Source organism: Alosa sapidissima, chromosome 18 (genome assembly GCF_018492685.1).
Source record: "Alosa sapidissima isolate fAloSap1 chromosome 18, fAloSap1.pri, whole genome shotgun sequence".
NCBI classification, from domain to species: Eukaryota; Metazoa; Chordata; class Actinopteri; order Clupeiformes; family Clupeidae; genus Alosa; species Alosa sapidissima.
In genome coordinates this window covers 29,717,156-29,737,155 of record NC_055974.1, presented here as the reverse complement: position 1 = coordinate 29,737,155, position 20,000 = coordinate 29,717,156, and the positions used below count along the sequence as shown (strand labels likewise).

The following is a 20,000-nucleotide window of genomic DNA, read 5'->3' as shown; positions in this document are numbered from 1 at the left end:
ACGAAAAAATAAACTCCACATGATATGACTCTTTACACTTATTTGTTACCGTTTCGTCGTGGCTTTTGCTGAGAAACAAATAGTTCGCAAACACATGCTGAACTTGAATCAAACATTCTTTAGAACTCAGCTGATCAACCGTCTGCTTTCACTTTTGAATGAAGTTCCAAGCACAAACTCCGTTGCCATTGATAGCGGTCATTCTTGTTTTCAGAGGTCCTTTCCCAAGAAATAATGACCGCTAGAACTTTCGGAAATCCCATTCAAGTCAATGGAGCATTCTACTTGCATTGTGAAGAGCCGTATAATAAAAAGTAATAATTAAAAAGTAATAAGTTAGACAGAATTCAGCCTCGAGTTCAGGATGCAGGCAGACATCAAATAATGAGATGAGAGACTGCCCAGGCCTCAGTAAGGGACCACACCAGGACTGGGACAGATCATCTCAGAAGGTCAACAGCCGCTTTTTTAACCTCATGAGATGAGCAGGGTTTACATCTCCCCAAGATTAGCACATCTCTAGTTGGAAGCAAGACCTTCCAAAAAAACAGGCTGTACGTTTTGTGAACTCAGGGGATTGTTGTGAAAGAGCTTGATGCTCAGTTATTTATGTGTATTTATGAGTGAATGCTGGCTAAGGAGGTCAGGAGTGTCTGGTAGTTTTTGAGGTCATCGGTTAGTTTGGATTTGTGCCATTTCCTCTCCGCGGCTCTGAGTTTGGTGCGCTGCGATCGGAGGGTATCATTTAGCCATGGATGAGAATGTTTGGATCGAGCTGGCCTTGTGGTAAGAGGGCACAGCTCGTCTAGACACGAGCTCAGTGTGGAGCAGAGCGAGTCTGTGGCCTCATTAACCTCCAGAGAGGAGAAGGTGTTGAGTGGAGGTAGACCGGAGGCAACCACAGAGGACAAGTGCGTTGGAGACAGGTTGCGGATGTTGCGGTGGAATGTGACCATCGGCTGAGGAGCCGGAGGCTGTTCTGTCAGGCTGACGTTGAACTGGATGAAGAAGTGGTCAGAAAGATGGAGAGGCGTCACAGTGAGGGTGTCTGTGGTGCAGTTCCGATTGAGGATCAAGTCAAGCTCGTTGCCAGCTTTGTGAGTCAGTGGGCTTTGAACCAGTTTGAGGTCAAAAGAGTGGATCAGGGCCAAAAAGTCCGCTGAGCCTGGGGCGTCTAAGTGGATGTTCATATCGCCGAGGACGAGAAGCGGACAGTCATGCTCAGGGATGGAGGACAGCAGAGTGTCAAGTTCGTCCATAAAGTCGCCTAGTTTATTTTCGCTGGATAAAAAACAGTTGATCTTGATGGTGAATGGGAATGTGTGTTTAATATGAAAGCATGTGTGTTCAATGTGTGTATCAGGGCAGAAAGTTGTCTGAGAATGGTAGGGTTGCAAAATTCCTGAAATGTTGGACACTTCCCATAGAGTTGAGTTCCCATTAAATCTCATAATTCCCACTAATTCCATAATTCCAACCGTAACTTTCCATGGAGAATGTTACGCCCCTTTGTAACCCTAGAGAATGCTGATAGCATAAGTGTGTGTGTGTTTGTGTGTGTGTGTGTGTGTGTGTGTGTGTGTGTGTGTGTGTGTGTGTGTGTATGTGTGTGTGTGTGTGTGCGTGTGTGTGTGTGTGTGTGTGTGTGTATGTATATGTGTGTGTATGTGTGTATTAGGGGTGTAACGGTACACAGAAGTCACGGTTCGGTTCATACCTCGGTTCGGACATCACGGTTCGGTACGAGTTCGGTACAATGGAGAGAAAAGCAAAACAAAAATGCAGAAAGCATTTTTTTTTGTACATGTCTCAGGCTGTACCACCTAGTGTCATACAGTCTCTTCCCTGAGCTATCTGCAACAGCCTGAAGTGTGTAAGGTGTAGGCTAAACAGTACAATAAGTACCCAGACTCCATCTGTAACTTGTAAACAAAATAAGACAATCAGTTATAAAACTGAAAATAGGCCTACAGCATCTCTTATTTCTGAAAGTGCAAATTACATAGAAAAATGATTTTTAAAAATCCACTTAAGCAAGACCTTCCAACATCTGTGTTTAGTTGTATATTGATTGTATATTTTTAAAAAAAAAACGAAATTGCTCCTTTCATTTCATAAACAGACTACAACTAGAAGTCACGTGACTTTGCCCTTTGACGTTAACTCACCGTAGCATGGTTTGTTTATTAGCCTGGTTAGCGTTGTTACTTTATTTTACCGTCTGTGCACTTAACACTACCAGCTCCTCATGTGAGAAGTTACAAGTTACCCCAACATAAAGGTAATTACCACGCGATTTACATAGCTTTCTGTCATTATGAAATCGTTTAATTTAAGCCATAGGTTTTGGCCCTATTTGTATGTGTATCCAAAGGCTGCTGAAGCGCAGGGGAAGTTTTTTTCCCCTCGTTTCAGTGATTGGTAGCCTACTACATCATCTGGGTGATGGCTTCGCATATGTGTAGCATTTTTTCCACTCACATACCCAACAACTGCTGAACAACGCCGACACACAGTTTCATCTTATCCACCACTCTTTCGCCTGTACTAACGTTACTGTAACTGAAGTTCTCAAACTTGCGATCTTAAAGAGACCAGCGGATCCTCTAACTCTTGTGGGTCTAACCTTAGTGCTGCTAATGACTGAAGGACTTGACCGACGACCTGACAAAAAAAAAACATAGGCGCCAATCAGAGCTTCAGAGCTAAGGCGAGGCTACAGATTAGCGTTAGGTGTCGCTAAAGAACTCCCGTAACTCTTGCTACTTAACAGTAATTGCGCATGACATTAATTAATCCGCACACGAGTTTTATGTATTTTTATACCGTGTATTCTCCGTGTAAATTCATGCACCGAACCGTGACGCCCGTACCGTTTCCGTTCAATACGAATACATGAACCGTTACACCCCTAGTGTGTATGTGTGTGTGTGTGTGTGTGTACTCACGGGGAGTCCATAGCCGGTGGCAGAGGTGTGTTTGGGAGGGAAGAGCTGAGGCAAGTGTGCGTGTGTGTGTGTGTGTGTGTGTGTGTGTGTGTGTGTGTGTGTGTGTGTGTGTGTGTGTGTGTGTGTGTGTACTCACGGGGAGTCCATATCCAGTGGCAGAGGTGTGTTTGGGAGCGGAGAGCTGAGGCAAGTTCTGGTAGAGCAGTTCTAAGAGGGGCAGGTACAGCAGACAGATGCGGGCCTGTTGATTCTACACACACACACACACACACACACACAAACACACACACACACACACACACACACACAAACACACACACACAGGAAGAGAGTGAGAGAATGTGCTGTTATTACTGAAGCGGGCAGTTGTTTAAGCCTTTATATGGACACATGCTATTTCTCAAAAGTACTGAAATAACACAATATAACCACTGATTGGACACATTCAGCCTAAACAGTGTGAGACAAATAGTCTCTTCTCAACACACACACAGCTCAAATAGTCTGGCCTCCATGTCCTCAACACACACAGCTCAAATAGTCTGGCCTCCATGTCCACAACACACACACACAGCTCAAATAGTCTGGCCACAACACACACACAACTCAAATAGTCTGTCCACAACACACACAGCTCAAATAGTCTGTCCACAACACACACACACAGCTCAAATAGTCTGGCCTCCATGTCCACAACACACACACACAGCTCAAATAGTCTGGCCTCTGCTAGTCCAACACACACACAGCTCAAATAGTCTGGCCTCCATGTCCACAACACACACACAGCTCAAATAGTCTGGCCACAACACACACACAGCTCAAATAGTCTGGCCTCTGCTAGTCCATGTCCACGACACACAGTTCAGGGAAGTGCAGAGAGGATGTGTGAATAGGTGGCCACCATCTTGCTTATCTTAAAGGTGCAGACAGTGATTGTACACGATTTCAAACCCAAAACAATTTTTGTCACATTCAGCAATCATCTCCTCGTAACCACTAGCTGCCCATTCCGTGAGTACAAACATGGGTTTGGACAGAAGGGGGGGGGGGGGGGGGGCAGCCTACATGGGTTTGGACAAAAGCTTATGCTAATAAATGTAAACATAAACAAATGTGACTTCCTACACAATCGCTTTCATTTTAAAACAAAGCAGCTGTTATAGCTCTGAATGTTGACACCACAGACTGCCCAATGACTCAGCCGTTCACCTCTCAGCCCTGGGCCCATGAACTCATTGAGTGCCAAACGCGTAATATTACGTTTTTCCTTCCCATGCGTTGAGTGCCAAAAAATGTAATATTACGCTTTTAGCTTTTTTTTATTTATTACGAAATAGACACTCTAACACACCTTATATGTGATTTTGGGAACACTGTGATGAATGGAAATGAAATATATGACGATCGAAAACTCTGAAAAATCAGTGACATGCAGGCCAGGTCAAAATCAGGTCATTTATTTTCGTGGGTTTATCACTAGGTGGCAGGTCTCGTTAGATCTCTTCCCAGAAACTTTGCAGGCAACACTTCTCAGGTGCTGAAGGGAGAAATGAAAAAGTCGAAGAAAAAGATATTGCAGCAGGTGCGTTTTCGCCAGACAACGCTGGATGAGTCCACCTTTCTACTAAGACAAGATGACTCTGACCACGACAGGTCAAAAACATTACAAGGAGTGACTGAACACCATGCTGAGGAGGGAGTTCAAACAGCACATATTTCATAAAAGACGCAATATCTCCATTTCTAGAAAAAAAACAGGGATTTTGATGAAAACTAGCGACTGTTTAGCTTGGGATTTCTCAGGAACAGAGGCGTGTAGAAATACACGGTTTGCACCCACCGAGAGCTTAAAGGAGAATTCCGGTGTGATATTGACCTAAAGTGTATTGAAACATGATACCGAGTGTGAACGTATGTCTCATAGCCCATCTCGGCTTGTCCCCTGCACTCCAAAATCTGTCGCTAGTTAGCCGATGCTACCAACAGCTTTTTCAATGGTGGTGCTTCGGCATCGGGCTAGCCATGCAAATAAATCACTGTTTTACACCATTTACGAGGCTCAATGTATCTCCACACTTCATTGGTAGACTTCCAAGGGCCCTGACATTTAAGACGAGTGACGAGTAAGAGTGAACAGGTATGATAAGGGATCAGATTCCAAAATTTGCAGGGGCGTCGCTAGCTATTTAAAACATTCGGAGCTGGAGCTCAGGAGTTAGAATCCTTTATGTCCGGGGGTTCGGGTGTTTCTCCTCCGAGAGATTTTGAAAATCGGGCTGATGAACATGACATTTTAACCTACTTTGAGAATGAAAAGGAAGGCCAATCGTAATGACTCACGTCACGGCATTCCGAATATTTTGATGTTTAAAGACCTTGTAAGGAGAACGTCTCTTCTGACAAAGTGCACCACATACAACACCCAAAATATGACATTAAAATAGCCTGTAGAATAATCGTCATGCACCTCTGTCAAGTGCACAGGTGTGAGCGTTCGTCTTGGGATAAACATTTGGACGTCATCCCCTTCAATTAATGGGCTATGGGTGCCTTGAAAGCAATGCATTTGGGTTGTGTATCACAAACTTTTGCCCAAAGAAAAAGTTCCAAGTTCCATTCTGTCAAAATCAAGCCCAGCATGCATTGCTTGGAAGCCCCCTCAAACGAGGTCAGGTTTACCATATTTACTGCGCATGTGTGTCAGACACCAAACAGGACGAGGACCACAATTGCGTCACGTTCAAAAGTTTATTTAAGGGTTGGGGGTTTCAGGGGTTCCGGGGGGGGTACAGGAGTTCCAAGAGTCTGCGTGTGTGTGTTCCCCCAGTAGCCGAACAGCGAAGGCAGGAGCTGGATGATCCGGGAAGTCCTGGGGGAAACACACACACAACAGCAATTGAAACGAAGCAGCAGTACAGTCAAGGACTAGGCGGTATTCGTAGAAGAGGGACGGAAGGCAGGTCAAGATTACCGGGGCTGGAGAACACAGAAGTAGTCGAGCGGGTCCGGGATCACAGGCAAAGAGTCAGAGGCGTTTTCAATAAACAGGCAGGTAACTGGTGCTGGTTGCAGACGATCTGACAAGTGTGGACTGAAAAGCAAGGCTTTATATAGAGGGCATGATGAGTGGTGAATGCAGTGCAGCTGGTAGGTAACGAGGGTGAGGCAGAGCAGAGCAGGAACAGGTGGAGGTCATCAGACTTCAATCAGCACGTGTTACCAGGCAGAGAGAGAGCTCATGACAGAACCCCCCCCCTAAGGGACGGCCCCAGAAGTCCCCAAGAGTGACACCACGTCGGGAGGGCGGAGGGGAGCCGGTGGAGGGCTAGAATTCCTCCGAGCGGTCCGAGTGAACATCCTCATCCTCGGAGGGAGCTGGAGGGTCGTGGACAGAAGACGGGACAGGTACCGAGACAGGGTCAGAGTCAGGCACATGACAGGAAGCCGGGCGGGCAGGACGGTTAGGGACCCCTCTGGGGCGGCCCCTACGGATTGCAGGTTGATCAGGATGCAGACGGTGGAAGTCGGCGATGAGTGTCCGGTCCACAATCCGACTGGCTGGCACCCAGGTTCTCTCCTCAGGTCCATAGCCCTCCCAGTCGACGAGATACTGGAGGCCCCTACCTCGCCGTCTGGACCGAAGCAGGCGTCGAACGGTGTACACCAGCCCACCGTCAACGAGGCGAGGAGGAGGAGGAGGAAGCGGCACGGGGACCAGCGGGCTTTCATGCGTCGGCTTGACTTTCGAAACATGGAAAGTAGGGTGCACCCTCATGGAGGTTGGCAACTGGAGCCGGACTGCGGTTGGGCTGATGACCCTCTGGATAGGGAACGGGCCGAGGAATCGAGGTGCCAGTTTACGCGATTCCACCCGCAGTGGGAGATCCTTGGCTGACAGCCACACGTTCTGGCCAACACGGTAGGCAGGTGCCGGCGATCTTCGGCGGTTAGCCCCAGTGGCATAGCTGACAGCTGACTTGAGTAGCGTGGCACGAGCTTGTGACCAGGTACGACGGCAACGGCGGGCATAGGCGAGGGCAGACGGGCAGGACACATCTCCTTCCTGGCTGGGGAACAGGGGGGGCTGGTAGCCATACACACACTGGAAAGGTGACATACCAGTGGCAGAGCAGGTGAGGGAGTTGTGAGCATACTCTATCCACATCAGTTGTTGTGCCCAAGCCTGGGGTTTGCGAGAAACCATGCACCGCAGCGCCTTCTCCAGCTCCTGGTTTGCCCGCTCGGATTGACCATTGGACTGGGGGTGGAACCCAGAGGTGAGACTCACTGTGGCCCCTAGAAGACGGCAGAACTCCTTCCAGAATGTAGAGGTAAATTGCGGGCCTCGGTCAGAGACAACATCCCTGGGCAGCCCGTGTAGACGGAAGACATGATCAAGAACAGCCTGGGCAGTCTCTCTGGCAGATGGCAGTTTAGGGAGGGGAATGAAGTGTGCCATCTTGCTAAACCGGTCAACCACAGTGAGAATGACAGTCATCCCACCTGATGGTGGGAGGCCAGTTACAAAGTCCAAGGAGACGTGGGACCAGGGTCGTGTGGGCACAGGCAAGGGCTGGAGTAAACCAGCGGGGGGCCGAGTGGAGGACTTGTTCTGATTGCAGGTGGGGCAGGCACGGACGAATTCTCGGACATCCCTTCTCAAAGACGACCACCAAAAGCGCTGGGCAAGGAGATGGCAGGTGCGGGCGGAGCCCGGGTGGCAGGCAAGGCGGGAGTTGTGTCCCCACTGTATGACCCGAGACCTCAAATTATCTGGGACGAAGAGACGACCGTCTGGGCATGCACTGGGACTGGGATGGTCACGGAGGGCCTCTTGAATTTCCTCCTCGATATCCCAGGTCAGGGCAGCTACGACGCAGGGATCGGGCAGAATTGATGCAGGTTCCTGGGAAGGGGCGTCATCCTTATGAAACTGACGGGAGAGAGCGTCCGGCTTGGTGTTCCGAGAACCTGGGCGGTATGACAGGGTGAAGTTGAATCTGGTGAAAAACAAGGCCCAGCGGGACTGTCTGGGGTTAAGACGTTTGGCATTGCGGATGTATTCGAGGTTTTTGTGATCGGTCCAGACCAGGAACGGAACTGTGGACCCCTCCAGCCAGTGACGCCACTCCTCCAGGGCAAGCTTGACAGCCAACAGCTCACGGTTTCCAACATCATAATTGCGCTCTGCAGGTGAAAGCCGGCGAGAGAAAAATGCACAGGGGTGCAACTTGTTGTCCTCCTCTGCCCGTTGAGAGAGTATGGCCCCGACTCCCACGTCTGAGGCATCCACCTCGACAACGAACTGCCGGTCTGAATCCGGCATCTGGAGGATGGGGGCAGTGGTGAACCGGGCCTTGAGGGTATGAAAGGCTGTGTTGGCCTCTGGGGTCCAGGAAAAGGGGTGTTTGATGCTGGTCAGAGCTGTGAGGGGAGCGGCGACGGAGCTGTAGTTCCGGATGAATTTCCGGTAGAAATTGGCAAAACCGAGGAATTGCTGCAGCTTCTTCCTATTCCCCGGAACTGGCCAGGAGGTAACTGCCGAGACCTTTGCGGGGTCCATCTGGATATTGCCTTCAGCGACGATGTATCCCAGGAATGACACAGTCTGAGCATGGAACTCGCATTTCTCCGCCTTGACATAGAGAGAGTTCTCCAGGAGCCGTCGAAGAACCAGCTGGACATGACGGGTGTGTTCGGACAGAGTTCTGGAGAAAATTAAGATGTCGTCCAGGTACACGAAGACGAATTTATTCAGCATGTCCCGCAGCACATCATTCACCAGCGCCTGGAATACCGCTGGGGCGTTGGTGAGGCCAAATGGCATTACCAGGTACTCATAATGGCCGGTGTGGGTGTTGAATGCTGTCTTCCACTCGTCACCCTCCCTTACTCGCACTAGGTGGTAAGCATTTCTAAGGTCCAGTTTGGTGAAAATAGTGGATCCCTGGAGCAATTCAAAAGCAGAGGTGAGTAAAGGCAGAGGGTACCGGTTCTTCACTGTGACATCATTCAGACCTCGATAATCAATGCAGGGGCGAAGAGAACCATCTTTCTTTCCCACAAAGAAGAACCCGGCACCAGCAGGAGAGGAAGACGGGCGGATGAGTCCAGCTGCCAGGGAGTCCCTGATGTAATCCTCCATAGTTTTTCTTTCAGGAGGGGATAGTGAGTAGAGGTGACCTTTGGGTGGAGCAGTCCCAGGGAGGAGATCAATGGCACAGTCGTACGGACGGTGTGGGGGCAGAGATGTGGCTTTGGTCTTGTTGAACACCTCTCGGAGGCCATGGTAACATTCAGGGACATTAGAAATGTCGTGGGCAATGCTGGGGGGTACTGAGCCGGGGGGCAGCGAGGCAGCACGCAAACAGGTCAGGTGGCAGGCATTTCCCCACTCTTTCACAGTTCCGGAGGCCCAATCGAGGTGAGGATTGTGGAGACGGAGCCAAGGGTAGCCCAGGATTAGGGGTTGGCCTGGAGAGCTGAGCAGGTGGAAGCGGATGGTCTCTCGGTGGTTTCCTGACACCATCATTGAGATGGGGGCTGTGATGCTGGTAACTGTGCCAATTGCGTGACCGTCCAGGGCCCGGGCTGGAACAGGAGTGGACAAGCGATGGCTTTCCAAGCCCAGCTGACGAGCAAGTCCTGTGTCAATAATGTTTGCTTCTGCGCCAGAGTCCACCAGGGCTGCCAGGGTGTGGGTGGAATCAGACAGGTGAAGACAGACTTGGATGAGGGGTTTACGGCTGATGGAGGGCTGAATGTTCATTGAGCTCATCCGGATTCCTCCTACATCTGGTGAGCTCCGGCTTTTGCTGGACAGGTGGCGACTCGATGACCATCACCACCACAGTACAGGCACAAGTTGGAGGTGATGCGTCGCTGGCGCTCTGCAGGGGTTAGGGAGGTGCGGCCGATCTCCATCGGTTCAGACTGGTCCGGCTGGCTAGATGGTGTGGCAGGTGCGGACAGAAGGGCAGTTGGGACACTCCGTGTGCTGGTGGATGGACTCTGGCGCCCTCTCTCATGACGGCGGGCCTGGATCCTGCGGTCGATGCGGACAGCCAGAGCAATGGCTTCATCAAGAGTGGGGGGTTGATCATGGGAAACCAGCTCGTCCTTTATGTAGTCCGCCAGGCTGTGGAGGAAAGCATCCACCAATGCTTCCATGTTCCAGGAGCTCCGACTTGCCACGGTTCGAAAGTCGATGGAGTAATCCGCAACAGTCCTTCTGCCTTGGCGAATACTCATCAGGATCCGAGATGCCTCGGCTATTGTGGATTCCAAATCGAATACCTTGAGCATCTCCTCTGCGAATAGGTTGAAGGTTGCACATGCTGGGGTCTGGCGCTCGAACTCCGCCGTTCCCCAGAGTCGAGCTCGGCCCGTCAGGTGAGTGATCACGTAACCGACCCTCGCCCCTTCAGTGGCAAAAGTCCTGGGTTGCAGGGTAAACTGGACACGGCAGCTCGTCAGGAACGCCCGTACCTGGGTTGGGTCGCCGCTGAACCGCTCTGGATTGCCGATCCTGGGTTCTGGGGCTCCGGCAGCCACGGTAGCAGTGGACTGGGCAGGAGACTCGGGTGCTGGGCCGGTGAGCAGGCTGGCTGGGGCTGGGCCGGTGGGAGCAGGCAGAGGAGAAAGGTTGGTGAGAAGTTGAATGATCATTGCAAGTTGTTGCTGTTGCTGCTGGAACTGCTGACGCTGGCTCAAGCCGGCTTGAAGTAGGGAGGCAATGTCAGCAGTGTTGCGGTTTACCTCTCTCTCTGTCTCTTCCAGGCGTTGCATGGCGGTGGGTGGTTCTGGTTCGTCGGTTTCCATGCTGGTTCGACCGTGCGCTGGGTCCATGTTTGGTCAGATCGTACTGTCAGACACCAAACAGGACGAGGACCACAATTGCGTCACGTTCAAAAGTTTATTTAAGGGTTGGGGGTTTCAGGGGTTCCGGGGGGGGTACAGGAGTTCCAAGAGTCTGCGTGTGTGTGTTCCCCCAGTAGCCGAACAGCGAAGGCAGGAGCTGGATGATCCGGGAAGTCCTGGGGGAAACACACACACAACAGCAATTGAAACGAAGCAGCAGTACAGTCAAGGACTAGGCGGTATTCGTAGAAGAGGGACGGAAGGCAGGTCAAGATTACCGGGGCTGGAGAACACAGAAGTAGTCGAGCGGGTCCGGGATCACAGGCAAAGAGTCAGAGGCGTTTTCAATAAACAGGCAGGTAACTGGTGCTGGTTGCAGACGATCTGACAAGTGTGGACTGAAAAGCAAGGCTTTATATAGAGGGCATGATGAGTGGTGAATGCAGTGCAGCTGGTAGGTAACGAGGGTGAGGCAGAGCAGAGCAGGAACAGGTGGAGGTCATCAGACTTCAATCAGCACGTGTTACCAGGCAGAGAGAGAGCTCATGACAATGTGACCATGATTCAATAGTAAATCACGATATATTGAAACTGCAGTCTTGTTTATTACCGCTATGTATTTCAAATGATCACTGAAAGTATAATATTGGACACAATTACTGGATTGGTGAAGGGGAATAGCTTGATGTTAGGTATTATAGCCAAAGTCCCTCTGTGAAAACCGCTCGCTCCTCATTCATTCAACTCTGCTCAACTTTTGCCGCTTGCTACGCTCAACTCGCTGCTGAAGGTCACATTCGACCGTTTCTTGGAATCATACCAACGTCAGTGAATGAATAAGTCTGCACTGCTAACCTGTGGTAAAAAAGACTGGCGCAACTACTATACTGTCATGGAAAACAATTTTTTGTTGGTGGTGAAGAATGTGATTCCATTCTACAGAACCAAACGTAAGTTAGTGTCTCTTTCTAGTTATTCAAACAAAGTGTCCTTCAAGTTAGTGAGGTGCAGTGGTAGCCTGCTAGCTAGTAACATCAGACAAGCATTGATCAACGTTGTCTTTGAGGGCTGCGTTTCACGAACCTGAGCTGATCGAAATGTCCTCCTGGGTTGCGGGAGATGATGACACACTGTGCGTTTCCACTTCTTGTCCCTGCTCTGCCCTTTTTCTCTAAAGAAACTTCTAATATCCATTTGTCCTTATACACTTATTTCGCTAAGGCTAGTTAGTAGAAGCACGAAACAGCAATGCGTAATAGCGTAGAGGAGAAGGTACTTGAAATTGCAACATTTTGCAACAAATGATTCTAAACCTGCCCAGATCACGTCAGATTTTCTTGCGCTGCTGTTAATGCACACAATGGACACAAAACACAAAAGTCTCTTCTACGGGGCTATTAATTTCATTCACGATTAGAGTTTTTGTTGTTGTTGTTGTTGACGGCCCATAGATCCGGGGCTATCCCCAGAGAATCCGGGGCTATAGCCCTGAATGCCCAGGTCTAACGACGCGCCTGACCGTTTGTCAAACTGACCTAAGATTTCGTATGTGGCTCGCGCGTGGCACAAAGGTGTGCACTCTCGATTTTGAAGATTTTTGAATGCATATTTTAAAATATGCTTATTTACGTAGGACGTTTATCGCTGCACTGTACTGTTTCCAAGGGGACCAGTTTCAGGGGAACTCCATCCCATGGATCGTGTACTGACAGGTCTCACTTTGATGATAGTCAGTCGCAATTTAAAAAACTGATTAGATTACTGGAGAACCGCTTGTGGGTTAAGATGCAAGATGATTATCATGTCAGACCTCAACAATAAAGACTCCCTGTATGCAGTTTGCTTGCATAAAATGATTACGCAGATTTTGCAACAACACGCCAACAAACACGGGTAGGCCTATGTAGTGACCACTCAAAATAAAAGTGTGCAATAAACTGCCTAGCTCAGGCTACTTTGGACTTGAGACTTTGACTAAACAAACGACAATTCCGACTGCAAGGTCCCAAATTGAAACGGGCGATAGGCTAATGCCACATAGCTAGACAACAAGTGGCAGACTGAGCGACGTCACTTTGTTGTTGTTAGGCTTATGTCATTCTGATCTGTAGAAATGTCACATGCAGCCATGCCTAAATGTATTACACATGTATTAGAGGCCACATTAATTATCGCTAATATATTATAATATTCAGTATTCATTATTGAATGCTTAGCTGGAATGATGTTTCCCTATCATCCTATTTTTAAAGCAGGCATACCTGTGGGCATGTAATTGGGCTACAGGTTTTCTTCAGGAATGACATGTTTGAACGGGCACTGCACCAGTGATGTGATAATGTCATATGAACCATGTGACTCTGTGACAGTCCCGGCGGCATGGGGGGGCTTTGGGGGGCCAGGCCCGTCCTGGAAGTCATCTGTGCCCGCCCTGGACGAGCTTGGCTGCTCCAACCAACCCCAATCCCATAGATTGATTTTGAACACTTATTAAATGTAGGCCTAGCCTATACGTTTGTCAATCTAGCAAGTAGCAAATAAAACTTGTAAAATCTGTATTATTCCGTAGCTAATCAATCAGGAACATTAGGTAAGCCCATCACCTAAATGGAGAGGAGGTTTGTTTGATAGCGTTAACCTTTACAGTTTTTTTCTTCTGACCTAGTCGGAGAACAGGGAGCTTACCACTCCAGGGCCGAAGTTATCCGTAACTTCGGGGCTAATCCTAACACTCTATCTGAAAGTGGTTAGCAAATGAACAAGGATTTTGGTTTTATCTGCGGGTTTATTTTTGCATTATTTTGAATATGACTAGCTCCAGTGAACAGCACGTCTACTTTTTTCACACGCATCTAAGTTCTAACACACATCCCCTCTCACTTTCTCTCTCTTTCCATCCCTGCGCACGGGGCTCTCTTAAAGGAGCTGCACCATCTTACAGCAATTGCATCTACATTTTCATATTAGAATGTTCTGTCAAGTGTAAGCTTAAACTACCGTGATCAATTTAAATTCCTGTGTCCCCCCTGGAAAGGTGTAATGCCCGCCCGTGAATTTGTGTCTGCCGCCGGGTCTGCTCTGTGATAATGTCGTATGAACCATGTGACTCTGTGATAATGTAATATGATGTGATAATGTCGTATGAACCATGTAACTCTGTGATAATGTAATATGATGTGATAATGTCGTATGAACCATGTAACTCTGTGATAATGTATTATGATGTGATAATGTCATATGACACATATAACTCTGTGATAATGTATTATGATGTGATAATGTCATATGAACCATGTGACTCTGTGATAATGTATTATGATGTGATAATGTCATATGAACCATGTGACTCTGTGATAATGTATTATGATGTGATAATGTCATATGACACATGTAACTCTGCTACAACCCTGTGTGTCCCTGAACTTTCATTTGCATAACAGCCAGTGTTACCATGTGTGTGTGTGTGTGTGTGTGTGTGTGTGTGTGGAGGGAGCTGTGTTTGTGTGTCTGAGTCCAGTCTTGACCTGCCTGATTTCCATATGACCAACTTTACAACTATCTATTAACACACACACACACACACACAGTGAAAACACACTCCATACACAGCCATTAGGTCACTTGGGGGACACTGGACACTCTCCAGGGCTTGCATTACACACACTGAGTCACGCAGGAACACACACACACACACACAAACAGCATGCAAATATACACATAGCACAAACACACCCACATGCATACACTAACACACACACACACAGCCAAAGTACGCACACACACAGCACACACACACACACACACACACACCCACACACAAACACAGCCAAAGTACGCACACACACACACACACACACACACACACACACACACACACACACACACACACACACACACAGCCAAAGTATGCGCACACACAGCACACACACACACACACACACACACAGCTAAAGTACGCACACACACACACACACAGCCAAAGTATGCACACACACAGCACACACACTCACACACACACACACACACAGCCAAAGTATGCACACACACACAAACAGCCAAAGTACGCACACACACAGCACCCACGGCCCTACCTTGAAGGCATTGTAGCGGTCGTCGAGGGTGTGTTTGATGAGCAGGTTCTTGAGCACAGCGACGGCCAGCTGCCGCGTTTCTGGCGCCCCCTGCAGGCCCTCGGCCACATGGCGCAGCAGTAGCCCCACCAGGAAGTGGTTCCTACAGTAGTCCTCCGTTAGGCTCCACTCCAGCGTCTGGTCTGCACACACACACACACACACACACACACACACACACACACACACACAGACAACAACGTGTGTGTGTGTGTGTGTGAAGACAAATGCATGTGAGAGTGTGTATGGCAGTGTGGGGGAGGGGACATGGGACGCTGCAGTAGGTCATGTGAGGAGGGTTAATGCCATGCTGAAAGCGTCTGCAGAAATGTCTGTCAGGTCATGTCAGGACACACACACACACACACACACACACGCAGACACTACCATACGAGGGGCCCTTTAGGACATTATTCAGAATTACCTCTCACACACTATACTGAAACCTCTCACACGCTATACTGAAACCTCTCACACACACGAGTGAAACGTTCTCATATACACAACTGAAACGCTTTCATATTTCATGTGTGAATGAAAGCATTTCAGTTGTGTATATGAGAGCATTTCACTCGTGCATGTGAGAGGTTTCAGTATAGTGTGTGAGGTTTCAGTATAGTGTGTGAGAGGTTTCACATGTGTGTATGAAAGCGTTTCAGTTCTGTATATGAGAGCATTTCACTCGTGCGTGTGAGAGGTTTCAGTATAGCGTGTGAGAGGTTTCAGTATAGCGTGTGAGAGGTAATTCTGAATAATGTCCTAAAGGGCCCCTCATACTACCACACACACACACACACACACACGCATGCACGCACACCTACACACACACACACGCACGCACGCACGCACGCACGCACGCACATACCACACATGCATGCACGCACGCACGCACGCATACACACACACACCCATTTATTGGCCTGACTTTTGCACTATTATATTGACTGTCTACTGTATGCACAATTGCACAATTTCTACCAAATTTTGCTGCTCTTATTTCTTCATTGTATGTGCCTTCTTATTTACTTTTTTATTGTTAACTTGAATGTTATGTTTGTCTGTGGACCTAATTGGTAAAATATGTCTTGTCTCCACCGTGGGATAGTAGGAAACTCAATTTTGATCTCTTTGTATGTCTTGACATGTGAAGAAATTGACAATAAAGCAGAACGCACGCACGCACGCACGCTTGCACGCACACATACACACACACACACACACACACACACACAGGGAGAGAACACACACCTACAAACACACATACAACTTCTTCCAGGGTTGTGCAGACAGTACAAACACACACACACACACACACACACACACACACACACACACATACGCACGCACGCACACACACCTACACACAAACACACACACATACCACACATGCATGCACGCACGCACGCACGCACGCACGCATACACACACACATACACACACACATACACACGCACGCACGCACACACACACACACACACCACGCACGCACGCACGCACACACACACACACACACACACACACACACACACACACACACACACACACACACAGGGAGAGAACACACACCTACAAACACACATACAACTTCTTCCAGGGTTGTGCAGACAGTACAAACAATGTGCAGATTGTTTTTATTGTAAGAATAAGTCAGATCTGCACAGCTCCAAGACATCGAATGCGCCGCAACCGGAACAGAAGTGTGTGTGTTGCGTTTGGAAACCCTTCTTGCTATAGCCTCTCTGTTCATTGAAACAGAAGTGTGTGTGTTGCGTTTGGAAACCCTTCTTGCTATAGCCTCTCTGTTCATTTGAAACGTTTGCAATGCTCTGGACACACATGGACACTACCACCAAAGTGTAAGGCTATTTTGAACTTTGTCATTGGTTAATGAAAATAGTGATTTATTTTGACATGGCTGGATCCCTGCTGTAACATGCTATAAACCATTGTGTTGCCAATGCAAACAACGGTGTAGCTCAAAACTCCTCCAATTAACTTAATTTTGCTCCCAAACCAAAGTTTGAACCCGTTATCACCCATAAACCCAGGTTGTTTTTACTCAGGAGTGTCCCTTTAATAGACCTCAGGTTGCTTTTACACAGGAGTATTCCTTTAATAGACCCCAGGTTGTTTTTACTCCGGAGTGTCCCTTTAATACACCTCAGGTTGCTTTTACACAGGAGTATTCCTTTAATAGACCCCAGGTTGTTTTTACTCCGGAGTATTCCTTTAATAGACCCCAGGTTGTTTTTACACAGGAGTATTCCTTTAATAGACCCCAGGTTGCTTTTACACAGGAGTATTCCTTTAATAGACCCCAGGTTGCTTTTACTCAGGAGTGTCCCTTTAATAGACCCCAGGTTGTTTTTACTCAGGAGTGTCCCTTTAATAGACCCCAGGTTGTTTTTACTCCGGAGTGTCCCTTTAATAGACCCCAGGTTGTTTTTACTCAGGAGTGTCCCTTTAATAGACCCCAGGTTGTTTTTACTCAGGAGTGTCCCTTTAATAGACCCCAGGTTGTTTTTACTCCGGAGTGTCCCTTTAATAGACCCCAGGTTGTTTTTACTCCGGAGTGTCCCTTTAATAGACCCCAGGTTGTTTTTACTCAGGAGTGTCCCTTTAATAGACCCCAGGTTGTTTTTACTCCGGAGTGTCCCTTTAATAGACCCCAGGTTGTTTTTACTCAGGAGTGTCCCTTTAATAGACCCCAGGTTGTTTTTACTCAGGAGTGTCCCTTTAATAGACCCCAGGTTGTTTTTACTCCGGAGTGTCCCTTTAATAGACCCCAGGTTGTTTTTACTCCGGAGTGTTGTTGGCTGTGTTCCAGTAATTTGTTGTTTTGCACACCATGTACGCCCTTATAGTAGACTAGTGGTGTCTCATTTGCACACCATGTGCGCCCTTATAGTAGACTAGTGCTGTCTCATTTGCACACCATGTACGCCCTTATAGTAGACTAGTGGTGTCTTGACCCTCGGTTCTGGGGTATGAGGAAGGGGAAGACAGAGAAATGGGATTGGGCCTTAAACTCTTCCTGATGAGAAATGGGATTGGGCCTTAAACTCTTCCTGATGAGAAATGGGATTGGGCCTTAAACTCTTCCTGATGTGCCCTGTGTGAATTCCTATCTATTTATTTAACTCTATGCCTCCAGTGCACCCACAATCTGGGATGTTCTCTCAGCTTCCAAAGAAATCCTAACCCAATCCAAATTTCACACACACACACACACACACACACACACACACACACACACACACACACTCACACACACACACACACACACACACACACACACACACACACAGATCATGAGTGTATTTGAGTGTTACTACATCATGCTGTACCCAGGGGGCAGGTTGCAGAACGCACCAGTGTTCTACTGCGGGGCTATGGAACATGCCCCAGGAGAGGAGAGTTCTAGAGAGGGGCAAGAGAACATGCCCCAGGGCCACCATGCCCATGGAGTTCTAGAGAGGAGGTATCAGGGTGGCACTATGTCTAGAGAGTTCTAGAGAGGAGGCTGAAGGGTGGCACCATGTCTAGAGAGTTCTAGAGAGGAGGCATCAGAGTGGCATCAGGGCCAGAGAGCAGAGGGATTTAAACCAGTTTGACTGCATTAGCGGGTAAGAGGGCAAGCGTGGCGATGTGCAGCTTCATGCCCACTGGCAGTGTGTACGCAGCGAGCAAGCCGGGCAAACAGCTTCATGCCCACTGCCAGCGTGTACGCAGCGAGCAGGCCGGGCAAACAGCTTCATGCCCACTGCCAGCGTGTACGCAGCGAGCAAGCCGGGCAAACAGCTTCATGCCCACTGGCAGCGTGTATGCAGCGAGCAGGCCGGGCAAACAGCATCATGCCCACTGGCAGCTGTAACGGGTCATGTGACATGGCGGCGTCACCTACCTACTACGCCAAAACACTCCGCCGCATACGAAATAAAATCTGAGCACAGGCAACACGACAAACAAACACGACAACAACAAAAACACACACACACACACACACACACAAACACACAGAAGGATAAACAAACACACACACACACAAACCAACATGAGACAAAAAACCACACACAGACAACAGAAAGAAAAAGAAAAGTATGAACTGAGGTTGACACAAATGCAGCCATAACCATCATGCACATCTCCAGCAAACTCAAACTGGGGCCCAAGAAGCTGCTTACATGTAGCACCCCCCTTTCCCTCAGCGCGTGGTACAGCCAGCTCAGTGGCTGTTACATGAGCTGAGGAAGGATCGCACCAGTTAGGCAGTTGAAGGGGGAGGTGCAGGCTTACGTGTGTGTGTGTGTGTGTGAGTGTGTGTGTGTGTGTGAGAGAGAGTGAGTGTGTGTGTGTGTGTGTGTGTGTGTGTCCTACCCTGCACACGCTGCAGTTTGGTGCGTCCAAAGGCCATGGGCAGGTTAAGAGGAATGTAGTGCTCGTGGTTACACACCGTCAACAGGAAGTCAAACTTCAGCTCCGTCAGCGCCTGCAGGAGAGAACGGGTTGGTCAGGCACCTGTCAATCAAACACCTCTGGGGAAGTGGGAGGGACAATCACCTGTTAGTTCAACAACACTCCCTTAATAGTCCTTGAGCCAGCAAAACAATTGATCTTGTTTTCATAAAAAAGTTTTTATTTCACATACATCAGGTCTAAATCCTTGAATCCAAAGGCCATTTAATCATAAACTTGAAATACCAAAATAGAGTTTAGTTAGATATACATTAGCAACAACAAGAAGAGCATTCAGGAGCACACCCACAAATGAAAAACTCCTAAATGAAAAACAAAAAGGTTTTCTTACATACAAATATATTGGTAAAAACATTATTTTTTCTGGTGGTAATTAGTTTTTTCTGAATGCTTAAACACAACCGTAATTCTTTCTACAATTTCTAAAACTATTAATTTGTATAGCAAAACCACTCACTGAGTTCACAAAACTAAAAGCACAAACACTGCTTTGCACTTAGTTTGCAATTTTGTAACACAAACTTTGCACAACTGGAGGCACAGTTCACTGCACAGCACTCTTTTTGCGGAACTGTAAACACAA

The 20,000-nt window shown here is 48.3% G+C and overlaps 1 protein-coding gene across 3 annotated transcripts in view; it reads right to left on the bottom strand.

The window, feature by feature from the left end:
• The window catches only part of dock11 (dedicator of cytokinesis 11), a 167,420-nt gene that overhangs the window by 69,484 nt on the left and 77,936 nt on the right, over positions 1-20,000 (bottom strand). For 2 of the 3 annotated variants that reach the window (XM_042069980.1, XM_042069977.1), the window contains exons 30-33: positions 19,319-19,430; positions 18,846-18,884; positions 14,903-15,084; positions 3,085-3,198 (exon numbers count right to left, since the gene is read on the bottom strand). In XM_042069980.1, the coding sequence (XP_041925914.1) occupies positions 3,085-3,198; positions 14,903-15,084; positions 18,846-18,884; positions 19,319-19,430 (447 nt within the window). The remainder of the gene's footprint in view (positions 1-3,084; positions 3,199-14,902; positions 15,085-18,845; positions 18,885-19,318; positions 19,431-20,000) is intronic. The other variant, XM_042069978.1, reaches the window with a different exon arrangement.